Source organism: Mycena indigotica (assembly GCF_014461135.1).
Source record: "Mycena indigotica strain 171206Taipei chromosome Unknown Mind.scaff0005, whole genome shotgun sequence".
NCBI lineage: Eukaryota > Fungi > Basidiomycota > Agaricomycetes > Agaricales > Mycenaceae > Mycena > Mycena indigotica.
The window spans coordinates 4900052-4915992 of NW_023503004.1; the positions used below are offsets into that span (position 1 = coordinate 4900052).

The window sequence follows — 15941 nt, forward strand, 5'->3', positions numbered from 1 at the left end:
CAGCTCACATCTCTGGAACATCTACAACACTATTTTGATCAATTAATCTCGTCATGGTCACATTAACATTTTTGCCTGAATTTTTGTGCCAGTCACAGGTCACAACAAGGTTCTAACTTCTAAGGTCCTAAACTGGCACAAAATGGTAAATTCTTAAATTTTCTGTGCCCATGGTCTGCAGACCTACCATATAAGGCAGGAGACCACATCAAAGTTGGCTATTGGCTAAGACTTAAGTTACACATTTCTGCCACAGGTGTCACAGGTAAAATTGAACAAAATACTACAGTATTCTTTTGCCTCAAGCATACAATATCTGATGTCTGCCTAACAAAGATAGTGACAATTGGTATCATTACCAAGGAATGGCTAGAGGCCAGTTTAACAAATAGTAATAACTCCTTAGAGTTCACATTCGAGATCACTACATTATATTTGAATATATTCATATCATATTGAATATCTCAGAGGAAATATAAATATAATATACTACAAATATCATATTCTTCCAAGTATGTGAATATGATATGAATATAGTATAATATGTCAATTCCATATTCTATTTGTATTTGGCTAGCACTACCCCAGGGCGGCCGTGCCTATAGACGTCGCGTGGCTCACTGCAGCACATGGAATCGTGTGCTATTATCTATCCGACAATCTAATCTAGCTGAAACACTGCGTCGTCATCTTAAGGCAGTATAATCCTTGGACCCTAGGATAAATGCTAAGTATCTCTCCCGTCTTAAAACTCATCGGGACCAAAGGTCGCCGGAAACGCCGAGACCGCGATCGGATCTTTGCGCCGATGCGGTCACGGTCATGGTCACGCTGTCATCTTCTTCTTCTCGGACGACGACCAGGTGGCACCACTCGAGACCGCATGTCGCGTGGAGCTCGCCAAGTCGCCGAGCCCCAGGAACTCTACCGACGACCGTAACACACCTGGCACGGCAGGTAATCCCACGACGCGGGAAGTGCAGACACTGCAGAGGCAGTTTCGATATTTTCGTTTCTGCCTCCGAGTCAACCCATCTGGTCTACGGGCGTATAATTGGTCATGCGTCAAGCCATACCAGTACCAAGAATCACAACTATCCTAGATGCATGGCTAAAACTGGGCAGCCAGTGCTGCACCCAGACGAACTTCGAGCGCAAATGATGCGAAAGAGAAAATCCTTGTCTAATCTTATCGATAAACTGCAACTATACTACTGGCGACGCTCCACCGTAGCTTCCCCGTAACCACCTCCCTCAATTGCTTCCACGCGACGCCCCACTTTACCGTCCATATAGCCGGATAAGAATTGCTATAAATCCTCTCTTCCTGTGGTACCGCATTCTTCAGTGTCTACATATCCTCCCCGGTCAACAGGCGCAACCATGCTGTTTTCGGTCGTGACTTCCCTCCTCCCTGCGCTCGCGCTGGCCATGATACCACCCACCCAGCGCGCTGCGGGCGGACTAAGCGTTAAAGTCTCCGTCCCCAAGAGCGACCTCGCCTCCACCGAATCGTTCGTTCTTACTGCGGCGGTGACGAACAACGGCGCGGAAAGCCTGAAGGTCCTTAAATACGGAACTATCCTCGACGGAAAGCTTCCGACGCGCTCGTTCACCGTGACGAGGGGCGACGTTGTTGTTCCTTTCAAGGGTGTGAAGGTGCTTCTACTTTTCAGCGTTTATGAGAGATCTGTCCTCCTGACCGTCATGGTAGCTTTCCGTCTCGCTCGCGGACGCGGACGAGAGCGCTTTCGTGACGATCCCGGCGGGCGAAACTGTTACAGTCACTCACGACGGTGCGTGCGCTGTTAGTTTTAATCCTCATGTCGAGTCATAACTTGTCTTACAGTCTCTGCTCTTTATGACTTCGCATCGCTTGGTGCCGGCGCGTTCACCTTTGCGCCGATCTCCTCCTTCCAGATCGCTCAGGCGAGAAAGGCCATCACGCGTCGCTCCGAACTCCAGCTCGTGGAGTTTGAGGCTGAGCCGGTCACTATCACCGTCAGTGGCGCTATCTCTAACCGCGCGCTGCCGCAGCGCCGGGCCGTCAACATCTGCAAAACATCGAGCCGCAAGTCTTTCATCAATGCTAGGTGAGCCTACTAGTATCGTTCTGTCTTCCATCAGCGCTGATGGTCCGCTTAGTCTCACCGAAGCGAAGGAGCTCGCCGCAACTGCAGCCTCCTACATCTCATCGCAGAGCTCATCCCGCCGTTCCAACTCAAGCGACAGTCTCTACACTAGCTACTTCGGGAAGAACCCCTCCTCGCGTGTTATCTCTATCTTCAACGCTGTCAAGAACGAAAAGAGCACCACCCGCAAGCTGAGCTGTGTCGACACCCATGATGCCTGCGATGGCAATGTCATTGCGTACACTCTTATTGCCACGACCGATGTATGATCGTCCTGCCTCTGTCCGAAAGTCGAACTTATTGCTCTTAGATCTACTTCTGCGACATTTTCTTCAAGGAAGTCGCCCACTCCAACCTCTGCAAGGGAACCACGGTTGCCTCACGCAGCGTTCGCGGCGGCACTACCCTTCACGAGGTTAGTGTTTCCCCCCATCCCGGTGTTGGCTTTTCCTCAATCGTGCCTGCCAGTTCACTCACGCGCTGTCCAAAACTGTCGATGTGAGCTATGGGTGTGAGAATGACCAGGCGCTGTCCGACGCACAGAAGATCCGCAATGCCGACAACTTCAACGTGTGTCCTATCTTTGAATCATGATGTTATCTGACTCGATTTATGCTCAAGTGCTTCGCTACTCAGGTCTATGCTGACACCGCATGCTCGGCGGGGGGTCCTCAGGACCCGGAAGACCCGGAGGACCTGGCAGACCCGGAATTCGGAGAAGACGTGTAAATTTGCCAGCTTTAAGTTAGTGTATGTGTACAAGCATAAAAATGTATACATTCGCGTTTTATTTATAAACTCATCTTAAGCTAACTCTCCGGGCCTTGTCCTGGCTTATAGGAAACAATATAACCATGCTATTTTTGTTTTTACATTGACTGTTTTACAACATGATCCGCATGTACGAGGGGGTTTTGAGGGTATTAATATTGAGCGAGAGAGCGATTAAACAACAAAGCCTCCATGGGTTCCCAGGTGGACTAGGCTACTTGGAATCAGCACGTTTACGAATGTGGAACGCAGAGGACTTACGGCGCCGGGTTCATCGGAGGGTATTCCATATTGACTGACGACATTGGATTCGGGGGCTCGTCGCCAACGAAGCCCATCGCGCCGTGACCGCCCGCAGCTGCACCAGCACCCATTCCTAAGAAGGGGGGACTCATCGCGAAATCGTCTACTGTTAGTTCTGGAGCGCCGTTGACGCCCGCACCGACACCGGCAGCACGCGACTGTGTGGTCGAACTGGGGCGGATCTGGCTTCCGAGACTTGGCTGCGATAGGGAGAGAAAGCGCTTCCATGCGGTTGGGTCGAGGAGGAGCGGATTAGAGTGGGAGTGAGTCTGCGTGTTAGGATTGGGGACGTTTTGTAGCTGGGACGGCGATATGGTTGGTTCGGGAGCTGGGAACGCCGAGCCGGCGGCAGTAATGGTGTCGATAGGGGAGGGCCCGGACATACCGAGGTCATCCATGATCATCGATGAATGATCCCGGTTGGGAGCCTGGAAGAGGAATTAACCAAGGTAGACGAAGGATCGGTCACAGTACCATTGAGCCCTCTTGTGGATGGAAACCATATGGAGGTTCCGGGAGTGTGGATAGCATCGACAGAAAATGACCGTCATAGAGCGGCGCCGGTTCTCCGTAGTCGAATGCCTGGAGGGGAGGCGGAAGCGGCTCATTTGTAGGGGAAGTCGAGATTCCCCATGCTGTTGCGGGGATTTCAGGCGGAGAAGTGGAAGTAGACGGGGTCCATTCGCTGACGGTTGTCCCCACGGAGACAGAACGGGATGTCAGGCGCTGCCGATGGGGATACGAGGCCTGCGGGGGCTCCGTATTTCCGACGGCATTCTCTGGACGTTCTTCTAACAAGGGTTCGCTACGCTCTCCAAAGCCATCGCTGAACTCTCCGAATACCTCGCCCTCGACGGTGAAAACGGCCTCTTTAGCGGCGGCCGAAAGGCCAAATGAGGAATCAAGCTCCCGATCCCCAAGCCCGAGCTGTTTCCGCAACTCATTCAGCTCATCCAGTATGTTTTCTTGGATGGCAAACATCTTGCGGAGCTCCTGTGCACAGACAAGTCGCTGGGCGCGCTGCTTGCGCGAATGAGCAATGGCCTCCGTGAGAATGACACTCTCGGATAGCTTGCGGGTAGTCGAAAGGGAAGGGGTAAGTCGAGCCAGGTCCTGTAATGCACCGTCAGTCTAGGAATACCAGGGATATGCGACAACCGGGCGCACCACGAAGAGGGCATTCAAAGTCTCGCGTTTCTGCTTCTCTACTCCGCCGCTGTTCATGCGGTCGTCCGCTGTGAAGGTCCGAGCGCGTTTGCGTTGTTTCGACCCACTCTCTCCGGCCATGGTAATGTCGCTCCTGGCGGAGGACGGATTGCGACCGCCAGCCGCACCCCTCTGCGACCGCCCTCGCGCAACCGGTGTTTCGTCCGGCGAGGACATCGTCTTGTCGTCCCCTGCAGAGAAGTGAGAGAGTGGGGAAGGAAAGTAATTTACAGCTTCCGATCATCTGTCAGGCGCCAAAGGCTTATTTTGCCAATCAGAATCACGCCAGCTGCGCGGTCGGGTGACCGCGAAGCTGGTGAGTGGGCCCCGAATCAAGGGGTCCAGGGCATGTGCTCGGGATAAGTCGGAGTCCGCATGAAAACGAAGGTGTCCCTGTATGTAAGTTTTCACTTCTATCACTGGAGACATTGTGAATTCGCTATGCAGAAGCACCCTCAACACGCACCAAGCAGGCCAGGTCCCCCAAAGTCGACATGAGAAACTTCTTAAGCGGAGTTGATGGAAGTCGGCTGTGCCCATCAGCGGGAAGATAGACATATGAGACGCCAGACGCAGCCCAGTCGTTTGCGTTGATATTTTGATTGGATGACTCCAAGATCAGGCCTAGACTCGATGCCACGTCATCGCTGTCACGTCACCGCTATCGCCTCTCTTCTTTTGCTCTTCTTCCTGTCTCGATGTTTCCCAACGGAACTCCACCCACTGGCAGACTCGCACCGGAGCTGACAGACCAAATCATTGACATTCTGCACAGAGACCACTTCTACCTCGTCACTTGCAGTCTCGTTTGCAAGGCGTGGCTGGCCAGGACGCGATACCATCTCTTCCAAAACGTCGTTCTGGCGCCACGTCTGACCAAGCCGCACACCCTCACCAAGTGCCGAGACTTTCTGACGCTGTCAAGAGCTCCATTGTGTACCTTCCTGCCGTTCGTCACCAAACTGTCGCTCGATCACGGATGCGAGCATATGGCACCTCTGATCCTCTCATCTCAGGAGATTTTCGGCATGCTCGCTGCGGTCGGAATAGCACCAATCACTCTCGTCCATCGCTTCCTTGAACACTCTCCCCTTATATCCGCTAGTCCGCACCCATTCTTCGCAAAGTCGGTCACGCACTTGGATCTTTCGTTTTCTAAATCGGGTGACTGGCGGTCGGTGGTCGAATACATATGTGCTTTCACCAAGCTGGAGTCGTTGCGCATCCGCGACGACAATGTCTGGCGAGCTAGCTGGCACGACAACCTGACAACGATGGCGACAGCTCTCCCAATGCCTCTGCGCGACATCATCATCGACAATCCTACGCTGTTGATGTGGCTTAGCGAGGGCCATGCTGCCAGAGGCTCGCTACATAAGCTTCGACTTTCATTCAGTCGCCACTCCTCCGGTATCTGGCCCACGATCAATGCCTTTTTCCGTCATCCGTCTGCTCAAGCATTGGAATGGCTCGAGCTAGACCGCACTCGGCGTGAGTTTACTGACTGAGAAACCTATCGTGCTGAAGATTGACACTGCAACAGTCCCATCACAATTAGATGAACCCCTCGAAGGTCCCGAAATCGCGTCTCTGTCTAATTTGAAGCACCTTCAAATCGCTTTTTGGATGAATGCAGCAGGAAGCTTGCTGCGCGATCTTCTTGGACGACTTCAAAATCCGACGAACCAAGTAATACCACTCGAAACTCTGACTCTCAAAGTCAGCTTTCCGCCTGCGGCAGCTTATATTTCCAAGGATTGGCAGGCCATCGACGCATTTCTTGGTTCGGAGCTAACCTTTCCCCATCTACGCCGCGTCGAGTTCGCCGTCAAAGAGTTAGCGCCGGAGATCTTGAGAAGGAACCATCTCCCCAGTTTGGCGGATCAACTGAGCATCTTGGCGTTTGAAGCGGAACTCGACCGGCCTATCGCGTCTGCTTTGCGGAGCGACCTGCGGCGTTGCGGAGAACGCAGTTTGCTCCATATCGACGAAGGATTTCCATTGGCAGAACCTAAATCCCCGGAGCACCTACTTCCACCAATCATCGAGATCAGTGACTCTGAAGATGAGCAGATCCTGGTAGGACAAGGTGATGAGCCCTTCGAATATCCAACCTGGAACTACTAAGGTGGTTTTTAGACGACGAAAATCAAATTCCAGTGATTATTGTTACTGATACCGATGACGAATCGGAGTAACGACAAACAATGTTAAACCAAGACAAAGAGAAGGAATGAATTGTGATTGTGGTTAGTACTAAATGATCGTTTTACTTGGAATCTGTACCGGCCATGGCTTCATTTGATCTTGCGATCTACTTATCTCACGTGCAGGGTGCGTGTTTGAGGGTTCGCGCTCAAAACGAGAGGCTCATGTTCAATTATAGGCAAGAGCCCCAGGTTTTTGGAAAGAGGCTTCATATAGACCCGAGCGGTGGCGTCGGCCAAACTAGCACCGGTGTCTGGAGCGTGCTTCTCTTCTGCTGGACCACTATAAGTACAGTTGGGTCTTCGCTGCCTACCTGTAATTTCGTTCTGATGCACCCCCTACACATCTGCCAGTGGGTTATCATCGCTGCAGCTTCGTTCAGCTTGGCTCTCGTCAATAGTGAAGATACATCCAGCACACACGTAGATGGTGGGTTTTTCATCGCGCTTTCCCATTCATCCACTTATATTTCTCGCGATAGACTGCAAAGGAACGGGCACGCTCTTGGCAGGAGGGGTACATGTTCTGACTTGCCCTCTTGCTTCCTCCTCCTCTATAATCAAAGGGTTTAACTCTGCGTCGCAACCGCTGGACTCGGGAAGCGCCACATGTATGTCTATTCTACCAGCCTTCAACTTGGATTCTTAAAACTGCAATACCTACCTGTAGGCACCCCGTCCTGCCTGACTGGGTCTCCGAGCAGCGGTCCCGTTCCTGGCGACTGCACCGTCATCGTCGACGTCATGCTCTACAACGGGCAGTACCAACGTCCGTCTCGCTCCTTTGTCCTCCTTGTACGCACGCGACGATTTCCCCCAGGCAATTTCACCCTCCCGGGCGTGGCGAACAACTCCTACTCCTACACCGCAGCCACATATCACACCTGCCAGGCCATCCTTGCCAACGCCGACAGCGTTCCGCTGACGTTCACGTTTGATGATTGGGCGAACCTCACGGCGCAGACCCTGGCGGCGTGTGGCGCGGCGCAGAACGCCCATGGCGGGGTGTGTGCGCCGCAAAACCGCGCGTGGTTCATCGAGTGAGTACTAGTACACCCCGCTCTTCCGCCGAATTAGTTGCTCATTTACCACAGGGTGCGCCATAGCTAGTGTAGCGTTACTTACGCGTTATCATCGATGTGTTGTTTTTTGAAATGATAAGTATGTACCTTACTGTCTTGACCACAATTCAAAAAAGCTCTGTGTTGCATGATCTGGAAAGCGAGAGTACTTTATACATTATCTCAGGGGCGTAAACTATGAACCACACTCACATTACTCGGACAAGAGCTTTCGTATCACACTACAAGCCTCTGTTTCCCCTTTCCAGGCGTCGTCCTCCCATCGTCCTCCTCGCGCTCCGGATCATATCCATATCCGTACGAGCTACAGTCCACATCCCCGTCCTGCGAGTAGTACGGCGTCACCGTCGTCAGCCGACCCCCACCCGCCCCGTCTTCGTCCGGTCCATCATCTCCGTATCCAGGCCCGTGGGTGTCGAGGTCAGTGAGCCCCGCACGGCTATGCGAGTCGGGGGCATACGAGACGCTGCCAGTTGGTGCGCGTAAGTTGAGCATGAGGCGGGAAATGAGGATCGCCGAAGTTCTGCATCCTGTTAGTCGGCAACTAAGGATCCCGCGGGAGGGGTAGACGAACACGTTGGTAACAGATGTCCCTGAACCACGGAGGAAGGGCTATAGAGCGGTTTAGTTCCCTGCCACGAGAGCAATTGCGGCTTTACCCTTGCTATCTACAGTTACATATTAGCGAACGCATTCTAGCGGGAAAACCAGCGGTTGCTCACCGTATATGTTGCTATATTAGCCCCGTTGCTTAGTACCATCAGGCTAGCACCGTTTATCAGCACCGCTAAAATTGGCCAGGCCGAGAAGTTAGAACTCACGCGAAGTAGACGGAACCATCCCGCAAAAGGATTTCGATTAGCCCGCTTGCGCGGCCCTGCTGGCCAGAGTGCAGCTGGAGCGCCTTGTACAGCGTAAGGGCAAATATTACTACATCAAAGACGAGCTAGTGAGGCGATTCTAAGCCATCAGAGGAAAGGCGTGAGACGACACGCACCATGCCTGCCCAAGCCTCTGCAAGCCCTGCTCATAGTGATCAATTAACGGTGGAGTACTGAGAATGGTGGACATACGATGGGCTCTAAAGAGTCTTCGGTTAGCCTTCAAACAAGGACAAACGCAGGTAGACATACTTTGCTTGACCAGTGGCGACCGGGCACCCGAATGCGGCAAGTTCGGGCGAAAGATTGTCGACGTCATTGCCGCTGAGGAGGCGGACTACGGCAAGGACAAATGCCGTGACGGTCACCAAGAGCACGGACGCGAGGATGAAGCGAGAGCGGGCGTAGAGGGCATATGTGCGCATGATAAGCATAACTAGGAGCAGATTGAGAACTCAGAGAAGGAGAGTGAGGGAGACGACGCACCGGCGACGAGGACCTGCGAGACGAGGGCAAAGTACTGGTGGTAGAGCATGAACCGACGGCACCTGATGCTCCTCAGTGAACGGAAATCATACGGAGTATCGGGAATACGCACATCTGGAAACGGTTAGACGATATGTACCAAGACGATTCATGCACGTACGACACGCATTGCCGGGTCCGTTGTCGTGGAGTAATACTGCACTATGATGGGTATAGTGCCAAAGAGTGCGAAGTACCGGATGAGGAAGAAGAGCATGGTGCCCGCCTTCCAGCCGCCCGAGCGGGAGCTGGAGCGCCGGGAGGGCCAAAAGCCGGCGACTTCGCGGGAAAGCGTCAAAAGGTGGTCGTAAACAAGAATGGCTGGCGTGAGTCAGCCTTGCAGGAGGAGAAAAAAAAGGAAGGGAGCGAAGGAGACGCACTGTAGGGGATGATGATGAGCAAGCGGGACTTGTAGCTGCGCATTGTGGTCAGGGCTGCAGGCGGGAGGAATAACATTTTAGAGGACGCACATATCCCAGTAGATACCAGCCTCATCCTGAGTTTCTACCATCCGGGGGGCCTCGGGGCAATGGCATGCACCCGCTCTTCCTACTCGTCGTCGTGGCTGAGAGCAAGAGAGGAGCGTCGAAGGCGCCCTCGCCTTGGTTTTTCGTCCTCAGCGTGCGGATCATACTGATTCTGTAGTAAAGAAGCGAAAAGGGTAAGGGAAGGAAAAGAAGCCTGATGTAAGAAATTGATGTCACAGTGTGATGATGATGTGATACCACATGTGCCAATGGATCCGGCGGGGATTGGCGGGCCAGCTTTCCACCGAATCAACATAAGCTCCGCCCACGATATGTGCTAGGTCAGACAGAACACGCCAAAAGGACATGCAACTGAGCAGGCTGCTACCTCTGGAGTAATGCACGCCGGTCGCAACCCTTACTGATCAGGGCCTCTTGCCTGTTTTAAAAGCCGATCTTCCGTCATGAAACGTGGCCCTCTTTGCATGGCAGCGGCAGCCACGTGGCAGCACCCTCACCCAAGTAAAAATTGAGTAAAAAGGTAAAATTAAGGTTGACCGACGCTATATTCGGCCCGAAGGTAAAATCAAACTGCGGCTCCCACTTTCAGAATGTCGCAAATTTAGTTTTCTCTCGATCAGGCCTGATTGCCTGATTCGGCCTGATCCACTCCCAATCAAGCGCAGATCAGGTCCTTCAGGCAATATCAAGGCTGGCCGTGGACTGGTCAGCACTTGACCAGGAACTGATCAAGGTAGACAAGACCTGACCAAGGTAGATAGATGAAATATTATTCTACTATAAACAAACATGCCCCTCGGCATTGAGACAGCGTAAAAACATGTCACCATCAACGACATCAACCAGGAAGTGAGACAATGTATTCGTACGAGGCGAGGGAGAGACTGGAGCCAGGAGAGCTCCCCGAATAACCCAATCCATCAAAAGAAATGCCAATCCCTTCTCCTCAAACACACGACACCCCTCCCATGAGTTGCGTGGCCGCCATTTGCTCGGATGCATTGTGCTGACCATTGCAATATCGACGATCCGGCCCGAGGGGAGCTGACAGCGGATGAGGGAGCGTAGGGCGAGCACATGCCAAGGGTGCAGCGTCAGTATTGAACATGACGCAGTCAAACCGTGGCCCACGGCGATACCAATTGTGGTTGCAGCGGAGGATATCTTCGCCCTCTTTCCAGTCCTCCTTTGATTGATAAGAAATGTAGAGACAGCGGAAGGTCTCAACCTTTGTCAAATGAGAATGACTGAATGAAAAAAGCAATGTTAACGTACTGTTATCAACTGCTCGTACAGAATCTGCTCGTTCGGAAATTGCCCCATCAAAAAGTTGCGCAAACGGGGGTCGAAGTCTTTGAAGTCAGGGTCCCCAACTGCATGGAGGTCCTCGTAGCTTCGGCTGTCCCCACTCCGGCCAACAGAGCCAAACACCCAGTGATTGTCGCCCGCGCTAGGTGGTAACTTGGACCGAGGGACACGTCGCACACCACCAAGACGAAATTGGTGAGCTTCGTTCTCCAAATCGTGCGCATCATTATCGGATATCGCCAGATCGCCATGGAGTCGATGGAAGAAATCATCAATAACCAATCTGGTACGTGCAATAGCTTCCTGCTCTTCGTCCCGGTGTGCAATCTGACCTTTTCAATAGTTGTTGCTGGTACTCAAATGAATTACTAACCTGCTCTTCCGCCTCCCGTCCATTAGTCTGCCTGTAATGCTGACCAACTTCTTGATGGGTTCCTTCACCTAGCCGTGTAGTCGCATGGCGTGGGACACCTTTCATTTGCGCATCTGTGACTGCATAGCGCTTGAAGTGTTGCTTCGGCACGTTGAAATTCTTGTTATACTTTTCAGCGACTTTCTGGGATTGTGTGAAGCACGATACAGAATGGTAGGCAAGGCTTACCTCGCACGCTTTCTCATATGTCAAGACACTGTCTTCGAAGACAACCTTCCTGCTCTCCGTCATCACCTTTAGACCCGCCATCATTCGGAAATGTAGGAGTGCTCGTATGCAAGGAATGAGTGGCGATTTCTCGGAGAGTAGTGGGGTAAGCACGAAAAGAATACACTAATCCGAAAAGCTCAGCTAATGTTCTAATTGGAACACCACCGAGGGACTTGCCTTGAGGATGTCGAAGTGAGTTTGCCCGTCTGCAAAATCCTTGGTAAGTGGGTCATTTACATGCTTCAAGCCCCGCCAGCGAGGGAAGTTCTTGAATCTAGAACGAGCAATAAGTTGTGTATTCACATGGACAGAATAAAGGACTTGCGCGGTCGTGAACTCGGCTGCAATTCCTCGTTGGTTAATCATCTTGATTGTAAGCGGCCACAAATGATGTGCCCACATTCCCGACTCGGAAAAGTGAAGCAGGTCATATGTTACCGCCTGGTATGGGTCAGAAAACCGAAAGTTCCACATGAAATGCTACAAGAAACATTGTAAATGACTCGGAAGAGAATAATCGAAGTATAAAATGCACCTTCATATCGTGTAGGCCATACTCTTTCAAGATTTCATTTTTTGCAGTTGTTGTCAATGCTGCGCGGACACGTCGAATGACCGCCCGCATATTCTCGGTCGTGCGGAAGCGTAGTCTCCTCATGCAAGCAAGCGAGCAGGTCTCGGTGCTGGAGACACCGAGGACACATACGATTAGCGGGCCACGCCCGACAACAAGTAAAGCTCCAGGCTTCCTCGAAATCTAATGACTCGATGAGGAAGCCCGGGTAGAGAACACGAGGAATGCCGTCGCCACACATCAAGGTTTCTCCCACCCACGACCGCTTGTAAAGTGGCTCGAATATTTTGTCTAGGACTTGTTGATAGATTTCGCGTTTAAATTGTGCGAACTCGTAATTTTGCCGCTCGGTACGGGTCTCCGGGTCACTTGGATCATCAACCTAGCGTACCAAGAGTCAGTCAATGACTGCAGACCAGGATTGTAGCACTACCATGACCATGAAGCCGATAAAGACACCGCCCCCATTTCCGGACGCGTTTCGAATCTCGGGAGGGGAGCCACAATGCGCGAAGAACGATGGGAAACATCTTGACATGCTTCGTGACCAAACCTTTGTCAAGCCAGAGATGTAGAGGGAGCCAGCAATGGGTGTACGGGTTTGGAGTCGGCAACTCAGACTGTAAATGAGTCTAGCTTATCAAATGAAAACCTTCGTGAATTTTGAGACTCACATCCACTTCATACCATCTATCGGCTGTACATGGTTCGTCGATGAACCGCTCTTCGAGATCCCCTTCGCGGTAGAAGCATTGTCGTGATTTAAAGGTACTAATATGGGCAAGCGATGGGTCAGTGACGAGGGAGCATATCCACTCCCATGGATCACGATACGAGAATGTGTAGGACTTTTGTGTTCCCCACAACTCTGCGCTAACAGTCGCCTGCTTAAACTGAAAAAAAAATGAGCTCAAACTTCGAGGCTGTGTGAGCAGACTACCTCCAACCCCAATTTTCGCGCTCTTTTCAGTACTTTTCGATATTCCCGATAGCTCTTCATCGTCACATTCGAGCCATCTTTTGACCAGCTCCCCGTTATTCCCCGTAGCTGCTTGTCGATGGTCTTTCCTGACATTACATCCCCCACCGCCCGTTTCCGTGTACTCGAAGTCAGCGAGCGTCGCCCAGGGCATCCAGGGTCGAGCGGCGTTGATGATATTGGTAAGACAATATGATTTGTTGCTGGTTGCACCTGTGCTCGCAGATATGGTTGTCCCATCGGTATTGACGACCATAGTTTGGGGCCCAGAGAGCGGGATAATTTGTGGTGAAGCGGAGACATCGTTTGGGTGTAGCTGAATTCGGATAGTGACATGTGGCGGCGGCTCTAGAGTAGCAGGAGCTGAATTGTTTGGTGCTGGGTGAAATTCCAAGTCGTCGTTTACCTACAATGGAATTATCAGTTTCAACTGAGCAAGAACAACGCATGTACACACCACCAGTTCTCCAATGCTATTATCCTCTTTTTCTCTAGCGCCACTACTTGTCTCCAGCACCGTTCTCCTTCTCCGTCGTGCTTCATACTGGAGATCGTTCTGTCGCTCAAATTCTCGTTTGCACGCGTGTTCATGCTGAGCAAAGCCGCGGGAAGATATGTGCCAGTCACACCAGCGGCAGTGGCGGATGGTAGACTGGGCTTCTCGTTGAGAGGTCTTCGTGCTTTTACGCGGCATGGAAGGAGTGGGTTGATGACATCAGGGTCATGTGTCAATGTGACCCTTTTGCTTTGGCGCGACTTATTCTCCCTTGGCTTCCCTTCGACGGACAGCAAGGGGGAATGTCCCGTTCTTCCGAGCCCCCGCCACAACTTCTGGAGGATATGAGTCGGGATGAGTTGCTTGCTGTGCGTCACAAGCTGCCAGTGTATTTGGTTGTCTCACAATTTTTTCCAGGCAGCTCGTGACAAGGAATGTGCATTGAACGAGGCTAATACTCGTCTTCAAGCCATGGAGCGCCGTGAAGCCCTCAGTGACACCACTAACCGACCTCCCGGACGGCCCAGAAAGCGAGGTCGCCATGACTATCGTCTCGACTCAGATGAAGACGATGAACCTGAATTTGAGAAGGTGAGAGGTGTGGAGATAGATCCCGAAGATGTAGTTCGCCAAGCTGGAAACAAATATGGAATTCTCGAGGGAATGTGGCTTTCAAACAAGGCTGAAGCCATTTTGAAGACACCACTCGATGAGACTTACGACGAGTCAAAGCGGTTTGCGAGCCTGGCCAACAGAATTCAGGGAGAGCTGCGGGGTATCATCAACATGCTTCCTGAGGAGTACGGTGGTGTAGACGAGCGTAAGAAAGGCTGGGTCTCGAAAAAGGTGTGTCAACTTTTTCATATGCTCCTCTCGTCTTTTGACCATTGCTTCCTCTAGTTTAACAATGGACTCAACAGCCAGCGTTGGAATACTACGAAACGCATCACTCACGAAATAGATGCTGTCTACCGGGCGCATATCAAGACTGGAGAAACTGACGATAATGGAAACGAGGTTCCATTCGACACTGATGTTCTCCTCGCCCCACCACCCGTCTTAAATGTGCTAACCTCATCGGCGGGAAGGTCAATGACTCGGGCAAGACCAATTACTCCGTTTTTGATGCTCGAGTTCTTCATGGCGACTTCGCGGACACATTCAATGCCGAAACGTTTCTGAAGTCAAAGCTGCTCATGCATGTAAGCAACATTTTACCATCTGACCATGATTTTTCACGCATTTCAGATTGGCGCTGCGATTATCGAGGGCCCGACAAAGGCTATCCACCTTGCCACTGGCAAAGGCTTCGTTACCTCAAACCCATGCATGTCAAACATTGTCAGCCTTACGCATACAACCCCAGGATTTGTCGCCAATGTGGCAATTTATGTATGTCTTCTTGCAAGCACCGGCTCTTCTAATGCTTGATACAGACCATTTACGCTCTTTCTGCTGACACTAGCCTTCACGCCAATGGCCCGCAGACTGGCATCAACTACAAGCTATCACATGAACATATTCTTGAGTACTTGCTCAAGGGTTTACGCCTTCGGACGGCTGCTGTTCTCGCAATTTTCACGGCCTGGGATGCCGAACTCTTTCCTGATACGGAGACGGGCATGGGTGAGGCTGTTGCTGGTTCAGGGGAATCATTGGCGGGTATCAACGATGGCCATCATCGCGCTTTGGACGCGTTGGACGAGATGCCAGTTGTGGACAACAATCGTGATTCAGAGACGGGCTAACACTTATTGACAACAATGACAGACACGGACATTAGATTAAATCCTTTACTAGTAACTTTTTAATGTATAGCTACTTCAGACTTTCTAACTCGTTGTAATATTGTCGTCGCCAAAGCGTTCGCGCCATCGCTTCTTGTCCGCCTCAACAGCTTCTTCAAAATCATCCAAATTTTTTGCCATTATGTCCCAACCCTCCTGAAGACTATCGAGCAGCTGCTTTGGTACGAGAGGCTCTGTGATGCCTCCAGAGATGGGGCTATCAGGCCCAATGCATTTGTCTTCCAGCTGGCGACGTGGTTGTGAAACAGAGTGGTTCCCAGGCACTTCATGGTGTTCAATATCTGCTCTCAGCAAGTTAATAACAAACACACCTTCCATATCTCTGTATTGTCGTAAATCCCACATTTCTCGCTCGGCAGCCTTGAGATGGGCAAATGCGCGATTAAAGGTTGAAGATAGGCTTCGATTCCAGAGAGGTGGCTTGGACGTGTTAGGTTGGGGTAAAGGATCCGCAGTATGCTCTTCAGCATCATGCTCTGAATCTGGTTCCGAGTCAGGAACAACACTCATCGTAGAGTGATTTTCGTCGTAGGGCTGG

The 15941-nt window shown here is 51.6% G+C and overlaps 4 protein-coding genes across 4 annotated transcripts; 2 read left to right on the top strand and 2 right to left on the bottom strand.

Moving 5' to 3' along the window:
* Positions 1-1383: 1383 nt before the first annotated feature.
* MIND_00647100 (Neutral protease 2) lies at positions 1384-2861 on the top strand (the record flags this gene model as incomplete). The annotated part of the gene is made up of 7 exons (XM_037363204.1): positions 1384-1659; positions 1715-1796; positions 1850-2093; positions 2146-2395; positions 2443-2547; positions 2601-2702; positions 2754-2861. The coding sequence occupies 7 exons, from the start codon at positions 1384-1386 to the stop codon at positions 2859-2861; spliced, it is 1167 nt and encodes a 388-aa protein (XP_037221125.1).
* A 216-nt stretch (positions 2862-3077) lies between these two features.
* MIND_00647200 (BHLH domain-containing protein) lies at positions 3078-4637 on the bottom strand (the record flags this gene model as incomplete). The annotated part of the gene is made up of 4 exons (XM_037363205.1): positions 4374-4637; positions 3681-4319; positions 3165-3634; positions 3078-3117 (listed from the first exon to the last, which is right to left on the bottom strand). Exons 1-4 carry the CDS (start codon positions 4587-4589, stop codon positions 3078-3080), a joined length of 1365 nt encoding a protein of 454 aa, XP_037221126.1. The 5' UTR covers positions 4590-4637.
* Positions 4638-5110: 473 nt separating this feature from the next.
* Positions 5111-6610, top strand: MIND_00647300 (Serine/threonine-protein phosphatase; the record flags this gene model as incomplete). Its single annotated transcript, XM_037363206.1, has 3 exons — positions 5111-5903; positions 5956-6501; positions 6552-6610. 3 exons carry the CDS (start codon positions 5111-5113, stop codon positions 6608-6610), a joined length of 1398 nt encoding a protein of 465 aa, XP_037221127.1.
* Positions 6611-7917: 1307 nt separating this feature from the next.
* On the bottom strand, positions 7918-9618 carry MIND_00647400 (uncharacterized protein; the record flags this gene model as incomplete). The annotated part of the gene is made up of 12 exons (XM_037363207.1): positions 7918-8224; positions 8276-8313; positions 8361-8369; positions 8424-8466; positions 8523-8647; positions 8699-8724; positions 8775-8782; positions 8835-9018; positions 9069-9182; positions 9225-9428; positions 9488-9522; positions 9578-9618. 12 exons carry the CDS (start codon positions 9616-9618, stop codon positions 7918-7920), a joined length of 1134 nt encoding a protein of 377 aa, XP_037221128.1.
* Between the last annotated feature and the right edge of the window lie 6323 nt (positions 9619-15941).